The sequence below is a fragment of the Pseudophryne corroboree genome, chromosome 1, assembly GCF_028390025.1.
Source record: "Pseudophryne corroboree isolate aPseCor3 chromosome 1, aPseCor3.hap2, whole genome shotgun sequence".
NCBI lineage: Eukaryota > Metazoa > Chordata > Amphibia > Anura > Myobatrachidae > Pseudophryne > Pseudophryne corroboree.
Genome location: NC_086444.1, coordinates 966336623 through 966353884, shown reverse-complemented (window position 1 = coordinate 966353884; position 17262 = coordinate 966336623). Strand labels below are relative to the sequence as shown.

General features: G+C 40.5%; 1 protein-coding gene across 5 annotated transcripts in view; it reads left to right on the top strand.

The window, feature by feature from the left end:
• The first annotated feature begins 1845 nt into the window (after nt 1–1845).
• The window catches only part of GRIA2 (glutamate ionotropic receptor AMPA type subunit 2), a 325307-nt gene continuing 309890 nt past the window's right edge, over nt 1846–17262 (top strand). For 2 of the 5 annotated variants that reach the window (XM_063920483.1, XM_063920480.1), the window contains exons 1-2: nt 1848–2409; nt 2777–2917. In XM_063920483.1, the coding sequence (XP_063776553.1) occupies nt 2298–2409; nt 2777–2917 (253 nt within the window). In that variant the 5' untranslated portion in view covers nt 1848–2297. Of the gene's footprint in view, nt 2410–2776; nt 2918–17262 lie in introns of all 5 variants that reach the window. The other 3 variants (XM_063920481.1, XM_063920482.1, XM_063920479.1) reach the window with 3 other exon arrangements.

The window sequence follows — 17262 nt, the reverse complement described above, 5'->3', positions numbered from 1 at the left end:
AGTGTACCCCGCTGCAGAAAAGGTATTTATAATATCATCCTTGTATTTTTCTAATCAATTTTATAATCAAAACTTTGGAGAATACTGGAGTATGACAGGAGAGGCTCCGCCTCCCCTGACTGCATGTCACTGCCCACCCCAACAGGTACAGTAAATACTGGGCATACGTTCACCCCCCCCCCCACACGTATGTACCCATTAAGCATACACCCTCACTCCCCTGCATGCCCCTAGTGGCATACACCCCACCTCGCTAGTATGTACCTACTGGGCATACACCTCACCCCAACATGTACAAAGCTACTGGGTATACACTCCACACGCCTAGTCTGTACCTACTGGGCATACACCCCAACGCCTAGTATGTACCTACTGGGCGTACGTCCCACCCCAAAATGTATATACTGTAGCTACTGGGCATGCACCCCAGCCCTACTGCACATACACCCCCGAACACCCTCTAGATGGGTGTGGATCATAGCGTCGACCAGACTTAGGTAGACAGTATCTAGATCGACCACTCTTGGTTGACAGTAACTAGGTCGACACCTAAAATAGGTCGACACAAGCATTAGGTCAACATGAACAAGGTCAACATGAGTTTATTTTTACATTTTGGTGTTGTTTTCTTCGTAGACTGACCGGTGACCCCAATTAATGCACAGTGTCCCCTCGCATCCTTCATGCATGGTGCCTCACTCCTCTGCCGCTGCGCTCGGTAGTTTACCTTCCCAATTGTAGTCCACGTGGATCGTAAAGTATGAAAATGGTCAAAAAATGGAAAAAAAATTGAAAACCTCATGTTGACCTTTTGTCATGTCGACCTAGAAACCATGTCGACCTAATGCATGTTGACCAACAGTGGTTGACCTAATGCATGTCGACCTAGAGACCGGATACCCTCTAGATACAGGGCATGACACTCGCACCAGAGACGCATGTGACCACACATGAGGGCTCACCTGCGGACGCTAGGGCAAGTGCTGGCAGCCAGGGGACCACTCGGTGCGGCGTATAACATTGCTGGCCACGCACAGTCCCACAGCCACGAGCAGCGGTCACTGATACTGGTCACTGATACTCCTTTCAGACATACTCCAAATTCCCGGGTTTTTGCACACGAACACGCATCACCCCAGGAATTTGACATATGTGAAAGGTCCCAATCCGGGAACACGTTCCCGAGTTGCCAACCCTGCAATTGACCAGGGTTCAACCCGGCTTAGGTCTGAAAGGTGTGACCTGGGAATTTGCTCCCGGCTCGCACCTACATGACTCTGATTGGCGCTGGACTGGAAGGGGCTGCCTGGAGGGGGCGGGCGCCGGCTGCTGTTTTCCGTGCTGCAGTGTAGTTGAGCAGCTAGTGCAGCTAACATATAGGCGGCCTGTTGTGTGTATGTATGAATTTGGCATGTGTGTGTATATAACGTGTTTGAGTGTGACATGTGTATGTGTAAGACGTGTGTGTGTGTGTGTGTGTGTGTGTGTGTGTGTGTGTGTGTGTGTAAGACACGTATGAGTGTGACGTCTGTGTGTTACATGAGAGTAGCCTGGTCTGCCCTGGCTGTCAGGGCAAACCAGGCTTATATCTGAAAGGGGTCGATTGGGTAATTTCCCAGGTCTCAGGTTGTGTGAAAGGGTCTCCAGCAAAACCCCGGGATTTTTCAAAGATGAAAAACCTTGGACTGAGCAGGAAAATTCCCAGGTCTTATGTCTGAAAGGGGTATGAGCGGCAACAGCTCCTCCTGCATCCATCCTATGCTGCCTGTGCAGTGTGCAGTGTACTGTTTGAGGCCGCCCCGGGACCGCCCCGCGTCTGACGTCAAAGCCTCCATAAGGGTATCCAGCTGAGTTCGCTGTCCGTGGTGCTGGAGCGGAAGCCAGGGAGGGATCACCGGCAGCAGCGGCAGACGGTGCAGTGAGCAGGCGGAGCTGGATAGCGGGCGCTGTGAGACTACAGCTACTGCTACTGTACTGTAGCTGCTGCTGCTCCGGGAGGAGAGGGGGGAACACAGCGTCGTGCACACTGCTCGCCCCCGGTGCGCGCTCCCGGCTGCATCTCTCTCTCTCTCTATCTGAGTGTCTGAATGAACAATACTGAGACACTGGGACCACAGCACCGTCAGCTGCATCCGACCATTCCTTTTTATTCCAGCAGTCAGAGCCACCATCATCATCTCTCCCATCCCCAGCTGTCCTCAGCTTCTTATGCATCGGATTTCCAATGAATTCAGCAGTGTCCAGCTGATCTGAACCATCAGACAGACAGCCACATTATACAGGAGGGATTTTTTTGGATGCTCTATTTTTTTTTCTTGGAAATGCAAAAGATTATGCATATTTCTGTCTTCCTGCTTCCTGTGCTTTGGGGACTGATTATTGGGGTATATTCCAATAGCATACAAATAGGTAAGCATATTTCTTCACCTGAATGGTCGGTTTTGTGTAAAACAGTACATTCTACCTTTTCCAGGAATGTGTTAAATATTCAATCAATGGCACTATATAAAGTAATTGAAATAAGAAAATACAGTAAAACCCTCAATTTTGCATATTATTATTTATTCTGATCAAAGCTTCAGGGGTAGTTGCTATGCGATATCACCAATACCAGATCAATCGATGGAAGAGGAAACCTCTTTGCATAACCACTGTATATGATAACATCAATACGATGACAGATTTGTGGCACTGACCCGTATTTAATAAACATGACTTGTTCTATTATAGGTCAACAGTATAAAATAACCTTATATTCTGTGCTATCTCTTTCTAGGAGGGTTATTTCCAAGGGGTGCAGATCAGGAATACAGTGCATTTCGGGTAGGGATGGTTCTCTATTCCAATTCAGAGTTTAGACTGTCGCCCCATATCGACAATCTGGAGGTAGCTAACAGCTTCGCCGTCACCAACGCTTGTGAGTAATGAATATTAATTTATTTGAAATGCTGGTGATATGCAATACAAATGCAGCTGAATAAGGCTGTTGATTTTCCAGTATAACTGGTTTATATACAGCCCTGTATCTGGGAATGTGCAATGTGCAGCTCACACACTCACCTACCTTTCCCCTGCAAGTTTGTCCTGCATTGCTTTTTACGCCACCCTGGCAACCAATGGTCTTCTTGCGTGATTGGTATGGAGCATAGCCAAAGGGACCTGTTACTGCATCGTTGCATTCCATTACATGTATCCCCTGAGAACACCTTTCTTGCTCATATCCACAGGGACTGTTAGGTTTATTTTTTTTACTTGTAGAAATATTTTTATAATGTCCCCTTTAAGAGATACATTATATAAAGCAACGATTGCTGTGTATGTTGTGGTTAAATGCTGTTGTCTATATAATGTGTAGTCCACACGATATACTGTAATGTGCTCAGGTTTTAAAGCAGGTGCTAAAATCACCCGTATGTGATTATGGTTTGTATTTAAATATGACCAGATGCAGAATGATGATCAGCCATTTTACCCAGAGTAATATCTCAATGCTCAGTGCTCTACACATCCCCCAATTAGAAAAGCAATTTTACTCCGGGTGTTCAAGTGTGAAATGGATCAACATTACAAGTTCTATGTAGGAATTAGGGAAACTTTGAACATTTGGACAATATAAATGTGCATTAATAGTCCTAAAACTATAATCTTGTAATTGCAACCTCATGTAGTTACAGCACATAAACTGTTCTATTTATAGATGCCTATGTAAAGCGACTGATTGATTGCTTCTAGATAATTCTATTGATTTGCAATTCAAAATAAATACATTTCCCTATATTGCATTGTATTTTATATAAATGTGTATGGACTTCATTTTGACACTTCAAATTTTGGGTATTCAATGATGAATGTATGAAATCAATTCCATCCTCAGTCATCCCCTAAGAAGACACATCATTTCATTATTTACAGTGTGAATTATAGTATAGTATAGTGGATGTTACTTTGCTACAAAATACTAATATGTATTTGGAAATCTATGCAAAATGTTTATATTGCTCATGATTTGTTTAGATGATTAGTATTAAAGCAATTATATGGAAGTAGCACAATTCTATAATTCTGCATGTTACAGTATGTAGTATATTCATATACCTAATGAAGGCCACAATGGTATTTCATGGGGGCCCTATGTCATATACTATCCAGGATTTTACCCAATGTCCTAGCTCCTAGATGGAATGAGAACATTATCAATAAGCAAAATACTATATTGGACCTGGAAATCAATTACCATTAAGGAGCCAATAGTGGGAAGAGCATGCAAGTCCTGATTCAGAAGCAGTATATTATATGTGGGGACACTAGACTGCACAGTAAATAAGTACTTTATTTGCTGTACATTATAGTGAAAGTGTATTCTAAAAGTTAGATTTATTTTTAGTGATTGGGCTGACATATCACGCTTAGCTTTTTTATTTAGCATTGTTAACTATGTATATGCATTTATAGCAGACCATTCTCCATGAAGGATGAAGAGATTTTGCTATTTAAACTATTTTCCATCTCTGCAGGGATCACTGCATCATGACATTATGACAAGGGGTTGCTGATTCATGCATAAAATTCACTAGCTCAGAGTACCAGGTCCAGTAACACTGCATAGAGATCAGGGGAGGAGGACCGTTTAGTGGCTTCCAGTTATTATTTTCTTTTGCCCCCTTCACCCATGGCCTGGGAACATTTGACCTTGTGCCTTTACTAATATTTGTCATTTGATGGACACTATCTGTACACGTTAAACCCTGATTCTGATACACAAACCCAAGACATGTGTCTATAGCATGATATTCCACGCCAGTATTTTACTATAGTCATCTGTACATAGCTATGTTTTCAGTAGTCATAATATGTATTTTCATGTATGTATGTATGTATGTATGTATGCAGGGTTCAGTAGTTTGGCATTCTCCCCATACATCCCAGCACGCAGCCGCACTCAACCGGAAATGAAGGCTTCTCACTGTCCGGAGTCAGCTCCTGCTCTGTGTGATTTGTGTTCAGCATGATGCAGATTTTCACTTGGCTCCTCTGCATCATCTATTCCTCTGTCGTCTGTATTCTATGCTTGTGCTGCTACTTTCTGCTCTGAAACTGTTGATTGATCATTTGAGAGCAATGTATAAACAATGGACCATGTCATAAATAAAAGCAATAAGAGATACAATGCATGTATAGCAAAATTCCCCAACGGGATAATGAATAGATGTGGCTGGGATGCTATCAACATCCACTTCCAACAACTGCTGCATGATTATAGCAGAGATGGTCACGATAAGGTCAATTAACTCTTTTCTATCTGAACCTTTCATTTACCGTAAGATTTTCCTGTAATCTTAAACACTGAGACTGCCTTATAGGTATATGCTAAAACCTCTGCATCTTTATGTGTAATTTCTAAAGTGCATTGTTTTCAGTGGAAATCCATCCAAAAGGATACATTTAAGTGCCGATTATTTGGATATTTTTTTTATATGCTTTGTAGAAATAATCTTGTATTTACTTGAAAAGTCTTTTTTTAAACCACCACTATTTTCTATAATTAAGTACATCAACATTCCTTATTCATTTTAAAGTCTTGGTAAATACAAATTTTATTAAAGCAGTGTATAAAGGAAGATTATCATCAAAAATATTTTCTTTTATGTAAAATTACAAATTATTAAAATATGTGATTAAAGTCTAGTCTATTAAGTAAAGAACATGCAAGCATGTAAATATTCTGGCATGGTACTGTGGTAGGTGCTTTAACTTTTACTTTTTAAACAAATGTATCCAAATTATAGCCAGATGTATTATAACCTACTGTATATAGTGCTGGCTTTTAAGTAGCAGTATTCTTATTGCTCATATAAAAAGAGTAATACAGTACGTCTTTCCTGGCTCATTTTCCTTTTCTTACAGTTCAGTTTAGCAATATGCAATGTAAATATATGATTACTTTATGTTTGTTTTGAGTAATAAGTATTTTTTAATAGCTAGTGTGGATCTTAGTGGAAATAAAAACGTTTCCTGTCACTGTGTTTATGTAACATTTCTTTTACTAGCTACAGTTTATCAGTGGTTCCCAAACCTTTTTATATCACGACACCCTAGAGCAGTGATGACTTACCTTGACACTCCAGCTGTTGTTGAACTACACATCCCAGAATGCCCTGCATCAGTTTTAGCAAGGCCAAATAACAAAACTGTAGCAGGGCATGCTGGGATATGTAGTTCAACAACAGCTGGAGTGTCAAGGTTAGCCATCACTGCCCTAGAGTATTAGATTGTTTTCATGGCACCCCGAGGCCAAAAGTTTCTTATTAAGAAATTTAGAAAGAACTATTGAATTAAGTAAAATGTGTTTATATGTCATCCTAAAGGTGCCCACACTACAACGATTTTAGGCAAAATAAAGCGATTTAGACTCATCTTAATGATAAATCGTTCAGAAAAGTGGATATCATCCAGTGTTCCTGAATGATAACGATCTGTTGTGCGGTCCCAATGCTTGTTAGACTCATCCTCTGATCTTCTCTCTTGCAGGGAAGATATGATGTCATATCGATCGATTTTGACCAAATCGTTTGTGGTTTTTTTTTACAGCCGATGTTTCTAATGATACATCATCCGATCATTCGCCAATCAGCCGTCCCATTGTGTGGGTACCTTTAGGTTCAGTTATGTAGTGAGGGACAGGATTTGCTTCTGTTTGTCCACATATTTTATGACTAGCAGCCACCAGCACTTGTTTTGCCTGTTACATTGACCATAATGAATTGGTTCTGGACCATGGTGCCTAGGCATGCAGTTTGAGAACCACTGAGCTGTATTGTATACGTTATTTCAGACAATACAATGTTAGTGAGCTTCTACAGTCATATGTTCATCATTTAACAGCAATGTGGTGTGTTGTAGGCAGGTTGTTGTTTATGGGCGAGTGGTGTGTTCAAGAAACATGCACAGAGTTTTTTGACGTTCCTTGAGAACCTGATGTGCTAAGGAAGTTAGGAGTAATCTTCTACAAAACGCTAATTATTTTAAGGATGTGTTCATAGAATTTAATTTATTAAGTGATATTATATTCTTGGTTGTTAAAAGCTTAAATGTATTCTTTAAAACAGTACATGATTTGCTAATAAAATGCAGAGCTCAACTATATTTAAATAAGAAGTAAATACATTTTTAGTTTTGGGTGGTGTTTAATGCATTTATAGAAAAAAAATAATTGGTACTTGCTGTGGATGCTTTCTATACTACATTCACCAAGGTTTCTGATAGCAGTAATGGTTCCACGTATCTCTCCCTCTACTCTGATATTTCATTTTATGTCAAAAGTACATTACTACAGCTCCACATATACTGTAATATGACTATACTGAGAACTATGGTTGTGTTCATTATACTAAAGAAGATGGGGGGTATCCAGTTAGCCCCAATGCCATTTCAGCCTATACAAATGGACGGTTATCGCGATTAATGAACGATGGACATTGTTGCGGTTTCTAATTATAGGCCATTTTTATCAGGGGAAATTGGACCCGCGATCATGCGATAACACATAGGAACAGGGATAAGTCTTTTTAGCTACCCTTATTGGCTCTTAGAGGCAAACACAGATCTGCCAAGGGTTGTTAAACGTAGAAGTCTATTTAGGGTAAAACCATGCAGAAACAGCTTACGTATCCCTGCCATTTAACAAAGAATAAATTCCGGGGATAACAGAGCTCTCCCTTCTGCTTTGCTAACTAACGCGGGAGACATCAGTCTTAGCTTTTTGTAGCTTTGCCATTTTCAGACAATAGTAACTGCTCTGCACCTATGGATACAGCATCGCCGGAGAGGAATTTACAGATCCGACTCCTGCAGCCTCCATGCTCCACCCATCCATTTGATCACAAAAATATTCTGCGCGGCCCTACTGCCCAATCTTCACTTCAGACCCGAGTGTAAAGTGATAGTGGTAGCCATCACTTTATCGCTAAGCTCCTTGCCGGAACCATATGTTATCAGGAATGCTGTCCAGGCAAGGTTTTTTTTGTATTAATAATATTAATTACCTGTATAATGATGATTGCTGCAATATGTGACGATAACAAATTGTAAATACTGTTATTATGAAGACTATACATAAATAATAATGAATAAAACTATTCATAATACTGTTATTATGTAGACTATACGTAGGCTTGTATCAATATATTGGACTGTATGTTCTTCTTTCATATATAATTTTCTACATTAAATATAGAACGATGAGAACATTTACAGCACACGCGTTCATGCAGAGACTAGAAGGATCAACAAATGTGCTAGATAATTGCACCCAAGACTACCTATAACATTCTAAATGGGCTCCTGCATTTTGTACAACACACTGCACTTGCAAAAAAAATATGCCCGTGGGATAATATAAACCATTATTGCATGGAATACCATAAACCATAGCAACCATCAAAACATTTGTTTTAATTTTGAATCTTCACCACAAAAATGACATTTGGGCTGGAATTCAATTATCCACGGTAGATTACCATGGCCTAATTGATCCCGCGGGGCTATCCAATTATCCCCGAAGCCAGACATTATCAAGGCTTTTTTTCCCCTGCCTCAAGCGGTTGAAAAAAAACCCCTGATAACTCGAGGGTTCCGCAACCCTGTTAACACGCAAATCCACAAACTTTTCACAGATTCTGTGCATTAATGTCCATTAACCCAGGTTAACACCCGTTAACAAGCTTCTTTAACGGGTGTTAACAAGACTATCAGGGGTAACCAAGAGTGCAATTGAATAGTCCTTGCTGTTAAAGCCTGATGCTACCTCCCGTTTTCACCCGTGTTAATTTTCCACGGGTAATTGAATTCGCGGTCCTTAGAATACGATTGGCTGCTGTGAATTACATCACTTTCACTATCTCCGAGGATATCAAAAACAAATGTGCTTTTAATTCTGTTTTTATTTATTCAGATTATAGACCCAAAAAATGATTGCTACATACACATTACAGAAATACACATATAGGATTGTTACACTTTAATTGTATGGATGCAGGGAGGAGCATAACATTCCATTACTGGGCCCCATAGCAAGATGTGTATACAGGAAACCAAGCCTGCTGGCAAATGTATATACAATGGCAATGGATAGTAACACATATTCCCAGATCTTCTACTTGTATGTATGTATGTATGTATGTATGTATGTATGTATGTATGTATGTAAAGGCTTAATAAGATAGTGCCACAGCGTACTGAGAACTGTATTCATTTACAGGGCTACAAATCAGGATGTTATATTAAATACAGAGACAGAAATTATAATCAGGAAATGCTACCTCAATATTGAATGGTAGAGTGTCATCATCCAGATAACAGCATCTCTTCAAACTGGCATTTTATTAGTAAATGTTACAGTATAATATTTCATATTGCATTGATTTGTAGTGTGCAGTATGTGTGGAAAGTGAATATTGTCATAACCTACTGACCTACTTCTCATAGTTAAGCATAAGAACATTAGAAAAAAATGGAGTCGACCACCAGCGCTGTTAATGTCGAGTAAATGTGCGAATATCTCTCAACTGATGTTACTCCTCAGTCAACCATCAGGGAATGTTTTCAATCAAATGTTCCTTGTTTGATGTACCTCACTCACCGCCGTACAATGGAATTTCCTCTTATAAAGGTATCTTTTCCTTGTACGATTGGAGTCGGCAAACCATTAACTCTTATACCTTGTAAATAATTTAGAGAGAATAACTGATAATTTGATATACCTTACTCACTGCCGTACGGTGAGGTTTCCTCATATAAAGGTATCTTTTCCTATAGTTTAAAAACCAGCATCAAACGGGCATATGGTAATGAACTCACCATTGGTCTAGGCCCTATGTTCATCCAAAGGTTTCTTTATAACTGCAGCATAGGTCACTTCAAAAAACCGGATGGTTTTTCCTTAAAATATGGATAGGAATACTGGATACTTCGTAAAAGAAATTTTTAATTCATAAAAAAATTGTCCATACATAAAATGTTTTAAAAGGCAGGGATTACATCACTCCACTCCATAAGGACCTCAAACATCAACCGGTCTGCCAATCAAGTCCCCAAAGGCAGCACAAAAAGGGGGGGGGAAAGGTTAATCTTGAGAAAGACAGATCTTACTCCTTATATGGATGGGGATGTTTCCTCCCTGTAGTTCATATCACCAACGCGTTTCGGAAATGTTTCCTTCCTCAGGGTGTAGCTACACCCTGAGGAAGGAAACATTTCCGAAACGCGTTGGTGATATGAACTACAGGGAGGAAACATCCCCATCCATATAAGGAGTAAGATCTGTCTTTCTCAAGATTAACCTTTTCCCCCCCCTTTTTGTGCTGCCTTTGGGGACTTGATTGGCAGACCGGTTGATGTTTGAGGTCCTTATGGAGTGGAGTGATGTAATCCCTGCCTTTTAAAACATTTTATGTATGGACAATTTTTTTATGAATTAAAAATTTCTTTTACGAAGTATCCAGTATTCCTATCCATATTTTAAGGAAAAACCATCCGGTTTTTTGAAGTGACCTATGCTGCAGTTATAAAGAAACCTTTGGATGAACATAGGGCCTAGACCAATGGTGAGTTCATTACCATATGCCCTTTTGATGCTGGTTTTTAAACTATAGGAAAAGATACCTTTATATGAGGAAACCTCACCGTACGTCGGTGAGTAAGGTATATCAAATTATCAGTTATTCTCTCTAAATTATTTACAAGGTATAAGAGTTAATGGTTTGCCGACTCCAATCGTACAAGGAAAAGATACCTTTATAAGAGGAAATTCCATTGTACGGCGGTGAGTGAGGTACATCAAACAAGGAACATTTGATTGAAAACATTCCGTGATGGTTGACTGAGGAGTAACATCAGTTGAGAGATATTCGCACATTTACTCGACATTAACAGCGCTGGTGGTCGACTCCATTTTTTTCTGTTGTTCTAAATTTATTCAAGTGTTGGTACCCTTGAGAGGAGACCTCAGCTGCAGTTGTTTCTGGCGCAAAATAACATCATTCACTGAGAATTGTTAAGCATAAGAACATTGTTTCTGACGTTGTTCAAAATTGCGCCCCACATAAAAAGCTACAATTGCAGGCAAATTCAGTTTCCTCTATCACACGACACAGGCAGGTCAGCACCAGAAGCATACAGTATGCACCAGGGTTTCATTAGGCGTAAGTCACATATCCTGCAACCATGTTTTTTACCAACTATCAGCATCACTTAGTGCATTTTGCAATCAGCCAATCACAATCACTCTTGCTGTCAACCATCATTATCTTGTATTTGCATCTACCCTCAAATAAATATTGAGACCCGGACATGTGTATGTATGTGTATGTATATATATATATATATATATATATATATATACACTGCTCAAAAAAATAAAGGGAACACTAAAATAACACATCCTAGATCTGAATGAATGAAATATTCTTATTAAATACTTTGTTCTTTACATAGTTGAATGTGCTGACAACAAAATCACACAAAAATTATCAATGGAAATCAAATTTATTAACCCATGGAGGTCTGGATTTGGAGTCACACTCAAAATGAAAGTGGAAAAACACACTATAGGCTGATCCAACTTTGATGTAATGTCCTTAAAACAAGTCAAAATGAGGCTCAGTAGTGTGTGTGGCCTCCACGTGCCTGTATGACCTCCCTTCAATGCCTGGGCATGCTCCTGATGAGGTGGCGGATGGTCTCCTGAGGAATCTCCTCCCAGACCTGGACTAAAGCATCCGCCAACTCCTGGACAGTCTATGGTGGCGTTGGTGGATGGAGCGAGACATGATGTCCCAGATGTGCTCAATTGGATTCAGATCTGGGGAACCGGGGCGTGCCAGTCCATAGCATCAATGCCTTTGTCTTGCAGGAACTGCTGACACAATCCAGCCACATGAGGTCTAGCATTGTCTTGCATTAGGAGGAACCCAGGGCAAACCGAACCAGCATATGGTCTCACAAGGGGTCTGAGGATCTCATCTCGGTACCTAATGGCAGTCAGGCTACCTCTGGCGAGCACATGGAGGGCTGTGCGGCCCCCCAAAGAAATGCCACCCCACACCATTACTGACCCACTGCCAAACCGGTCATGCTGGAGAATGTTGCAGGCAGCAGAACGTTCTCCTTGGTCTCCAGACTCTGTCACGTCTGTCACATGTGCTCAGTGACAACCTGCTTTCATCTGTGAAGAGCACAGGGCGCCAGTGGCAAATTTGCCAATCTTGGTGTTCTCTGGCAAATGCCAAACGTCCTGCACGGTGTTGGGCTGTAAGCACAACCCCCACCTGTGGAAGTCGGGCCCTCATACCACCCTCATGGAGTCTGTTTCTGATTGTTTGAGTGGACACATGCACATTTGTGGCTTGCTGGAGGTAATTTTGCAGGGCTCTGGCAGTGCTCCTCCTGTTCCTCCTTGCACAAAGGTGGAGGTAGCGGTCCTGCTGCTGGGTTGTTGCCCTCCTACGGCCTCCTCCACATCTCCTGATGTACTGGCCTGTCTCCTGGTAGCGCCTCCAGGCTCTGGACACTACGCTGACAAGCACAGCAAACCTTCTTGCCACAGCTCGCATTGGTGTGCCATCCTGGATGAGCTGCACTACCTGAGCCACTTGTGTGGGTTGTAGACTCCGTCTCATGCTACCACTAGAGTGAAAGCACCGCCAGCTTTCAAAAGTGACCATCAGCCAGAAAGCTTAGGAGCTGAGAAGTGGTCTGTGGTCACCACCTGCAGAAAAATTCCTTTATTGGGGGTGTCTTGCTAATTGCCTATAATGTCCACCTGTTGTCTATTCCATTTGCACAACAGCATGTGAAATTGATTGTCAATCAGTGTTGCTTCCTAAGTGGACAGTTTGATTTCACAGAAGTGTGATTGACTTGGAGTTACATTGTGTTGTTTAAGTGTTCCCTTTATTTTTTTGAGCAGTGTGTATATATATATATATATATATATATGTCTCTGTGCTGGTCTGCATGTGTTTGTGGTTATGCTGTCACGCCCATACTGGATGCTGACATACTTTTTCCTGGTGCCCTCTGTGAGGAGAGCTGCAGGAGAAAAGTGCGGCGCCATGAGGCAGGCCACGGTGACACGATTCGCTGCAAACTCGAACCATAAATCTCTTGTTGGAAACGTTGTATGATTGGCTGTTGCCAGGTGCACCAGCATGCGTTGCGCTGAGTAAGTCTATTAAACTTAAGAAATGCTGTTTGTTGTGATTTGTCTAAATATTCGCTCACAATTTATGGTGCTACTTGTGAATCAGTGATTTCTAATTTGCACTGTTGCGCTGTCATTCCAGAACTTTCCACCAATAATTTACAGCTGTTTGGAGTAGCTAGCAGTAGTGTTAGTTGGGTGCTTCTAACACCAGCACATAGAGCTCCGTCCATTCCATGCTGACACATAGCAGTGAAGAGGTGAAGCAGCATTTTCAGAACATAATTGCTCCCTTGGGACCTAGGAGGATTGTTCTCTTTCACTTCACTGTGTCAGCAGTTGAGCAGTCGCACCTTATTAACACTAGCGGTTTTAGTGCCCATTTGACCCTTCTGTAACTTACAGTTATTACACATAAATTGAATATTGTGATGTCTCATGAAAAAAAGGGCTTTAATAAGACAGAGTGGAATGACTGATAGTGTTTTTTGGATACTCAGTGTGTTTTAACAAATTTATTGATATCAAAATGTATTGGATATATGAATCCTTTTCCTAATGTTACTAAGTAAAGAAACAAACAGTTTTGCGCCAGTTAGGGTGTGGGCGAAAAACACTGGTTGAGATACAGTACAGTAATATTGTATTTTTGGGATAATTTTACACCTACAGTATATATTGTACCACTCAGTGTGTAGTGCAAATAAAAAAAACAAAAAACAGTGAGATGGTAATATCGTCTGTGTATTTGTAAACTGTAGTTACAAATAACATTAATGACATCTGCAAAACATTTTTTTTCATCATTTAGTGCGTTATAAAACAATACACCCATTGACATTTATTACCTAGGGCACTTGAGAACTCCTGTATAATTAATGACAAATACAGTAGGGTTTTGGTTTTGTTTCCCTGTTGGGGGAGGGAGCTTAAACATACAGATAAAAAAGCCTACATTAATCTAGTCAATACAAGGCTAGCTATGGCTGGTTAACAACTGGCAATAAGACGAGGTGGTAACCAGTGCTTATACTTGAAGCCATTGGAGATTAATGGTGGACAATGGTGGACACTACATTTACTGCAGTGTGTTCAGTTGCAGCGAAAGCAAATAAAGCCTGCAGCATTCATAAAATGCCAACGTTCTGCCACCACTAATATTAGATGCCAGTGTATAAGGAGTCTATGGAGAATGTGAAAAAAAAAAAAAACGAAGGCAGATCAGTCACAGTGGCTGAATTGTTCAGAGATCTATGAGCAATTTCCAAAATACAGGAGTTGGTTTAGGAAAAACCCTGTGTTGTGCACCATCTATCTCACCTTGGTTTTGCTCCTAGATGATACTGTCAGCCTCTGTATACCAGACATGGAAGTAGGTTTATGCAGAAGAACTGTTCAGATGTCAGAGTCTGACATCAAAGGCCACCCTCCTTATTTATGGCTTAAATTAATCAATGAGGGAACATCAGAGCTGTTTCTATTCCAGTTGTCACTTGATGAGTGTGACTGTCTAGACTATATTGCTAAGTGTATGTCTACAAATTTGTCACTGTAGAAGTGCAAATGGAAATTGCAAAGTGCATCCTTTTAATAATATGGTAAAATTCTACATTCAAATCCTTTAGCACAATGTGTATGCATGTTCTGCATACTGTAGTAACAAACACTCCTCAGTGTGCACCATGGTGACCCTCTTTTCTTATTAATCTTGCTGTACAAACTGAAATCAACAGCTTACACCGCTCCACAAAAGCAGGTGTATAGATGCAACGTCTCTGCTCTCTGTAGGAAATCACCTCACTCCTTAGCAAATAGTGTATAGTGTCAAGTCAAGATACCCGATGGGAAAGCTGATTTGCTATTTTGCATTTTAATAAACTACCTACTCATTGTTCACAAAAGATAAGAATAGCCAGTGGCCAGGCTAGTGAGTGTAACAGCTAATAATGTATGTCACAAAAAGCATCCTCAGATTTTTTTTAAATGCTAAAGACTTGATCCATTTGTTTATCCAAGACCCTGTCTCTGGATGTGTTTCTTAATACATCTTGGCAGTACATAATTTCTTATCGTTTTCCTTTAAAATAAATATAATCATTTGGTTTAAAATATATCCAAATGATTAGAATCTTTTATCTTTTTTTCATAATCGTAAATCAGACATTTTTCTTTACTTGTGACCCCTTGTGTGATATGGCATAATTAGATTATGTAAGGGTCTGAAGAGCTATCACTCCTTGTTCTTACCGCTAATACAAAATCCTGAATTTCAGAATGGCAAAGCTGTTAGACCTTGTTCTTCATGGTACTCTAAGGGGATTAGCTCTATAGAGGCACTTGTGGGTACCACCACAAGATCTACCCTTTGTATACAGGCCATACTAGATAAATATTCTATTTCACAGGTGCAGATTTTTGCATTAATAATAATAATAATAATAATAATAATAATAATTGTTATTATTTTATTTATATAGTGCTCTTTCTCCAATAGGACTCAAGGCGCTTTACAGGCATCAAAAACATAGTACAAAGATTAATACAGTAATACTAAGTAAAAAAGAAAACTTAAGGCACACATTAAGCGTAAAGCACGATTGGTGCAGATATTTTTGCTAATAACTTCAATGGGTTATATATTCCATTCATAAAGGTACCAGGTGAGGCAGCCATGGTGGGCACACGTTGGTTTACCCTGGGTGGAATAGGTTGCGCCTAGAAGAGATGACACAAAATGGGTGATTGCAGCGACCTAACGCTAGGGGTAGGGTCCCAAAATAAACGCCAGGTCCATGTATTTTTCATCCCATCCACGAGTGCGCCAAATGAGGCAGCCATGGTGCACTACAAAGGTTACACTGTGGGACCTAAGTCACAGGAGGACCCAAGGCATACATGGTAACAGCTAACATGTATAGTAGTTTGATATACCCTTAAACATGTCCTGCACCACGTGGAGGTATAGCATATGGTGGGGCGAAAGTACATTGTACATGATGGGGTCCATGAGGCATTAGGTAAAAGATGCCATAGGTGTCAGTACAAGCATGGGGCAGATTTGCAAGCTAGAGTCCAGCAAAAGTTCTTAGAATGCACTGTATGTGGGATTTTTTTGACATCAGCTTCATGAATTCACTATGACTTATTATGGTTTTAATGATCTACCTGAATGGGCAGTAATGGGCAGTAATGAGGATTCCTCTTACATCTGGTAAAATATCAACAGGTACTAAAAAACACTGCTCATTATACAGTGCATCTGGAAAGTATTCACAGTGCTTCACTTTTTCCACATTTTGTTATGTTACAGCCTTATTCCAAACTGGAATAAATTATTTTTTTTCCATCAAAATTCTACACACAATACCCCATAATGACAACATGATAAACGTTTTTTTGAGATTTTTGCATTTATTACAAATAAAAAACTAAGAAATCACATGTACATAAGTATTCACAGCCTTTGGTCAATACTTTGTTAATGCGCCTTTGGCAGAATTTACAGCCTCAGGTCTTTCTGACTATGATGCCACAAGCTTGACAAACCTATCTTTGGGCAGTTTCGCCCATTCCTCTTTGCAGCACTTCTCAAGCTCCATCAGGTTGGATGGGAAGCATCAGTACACAGCCATTTTCAGATTTTTCCAGAGATGTTCAATCGGATTCAAGTCTGGGCTCTGGTTGGGTCACTCAAGGACATTCACAGAGTTGTCCTGAAGCCACTCCTTTGATATCTTGGCTGTGTCTTAGTGTCGTTGTCCTGCTGAAAGATGAACTGTCATCCCAGTCTGAGATCATGAGCACTCTGGAGCAGATATTCATCCAGGATGTCTCTGTACTTTGCTGCATTCATCTTTCCCACTATCCTGACTAGTCTCCCAGTTCCTGAAAAACATCCCCACAGCATGATGCTGCCACCACCATGCTTCACTGTAGGGATTGTTTTGGCCTGGTGATGAGTGGTGCCTGGTTTCCTCCAAACATAACGCCTGGCATTCACTCCTAAGAGTTCTATCTTTGTCACATCAGACCAGAGAATTTTGTTTCTCATGGTCTGAGAGTCC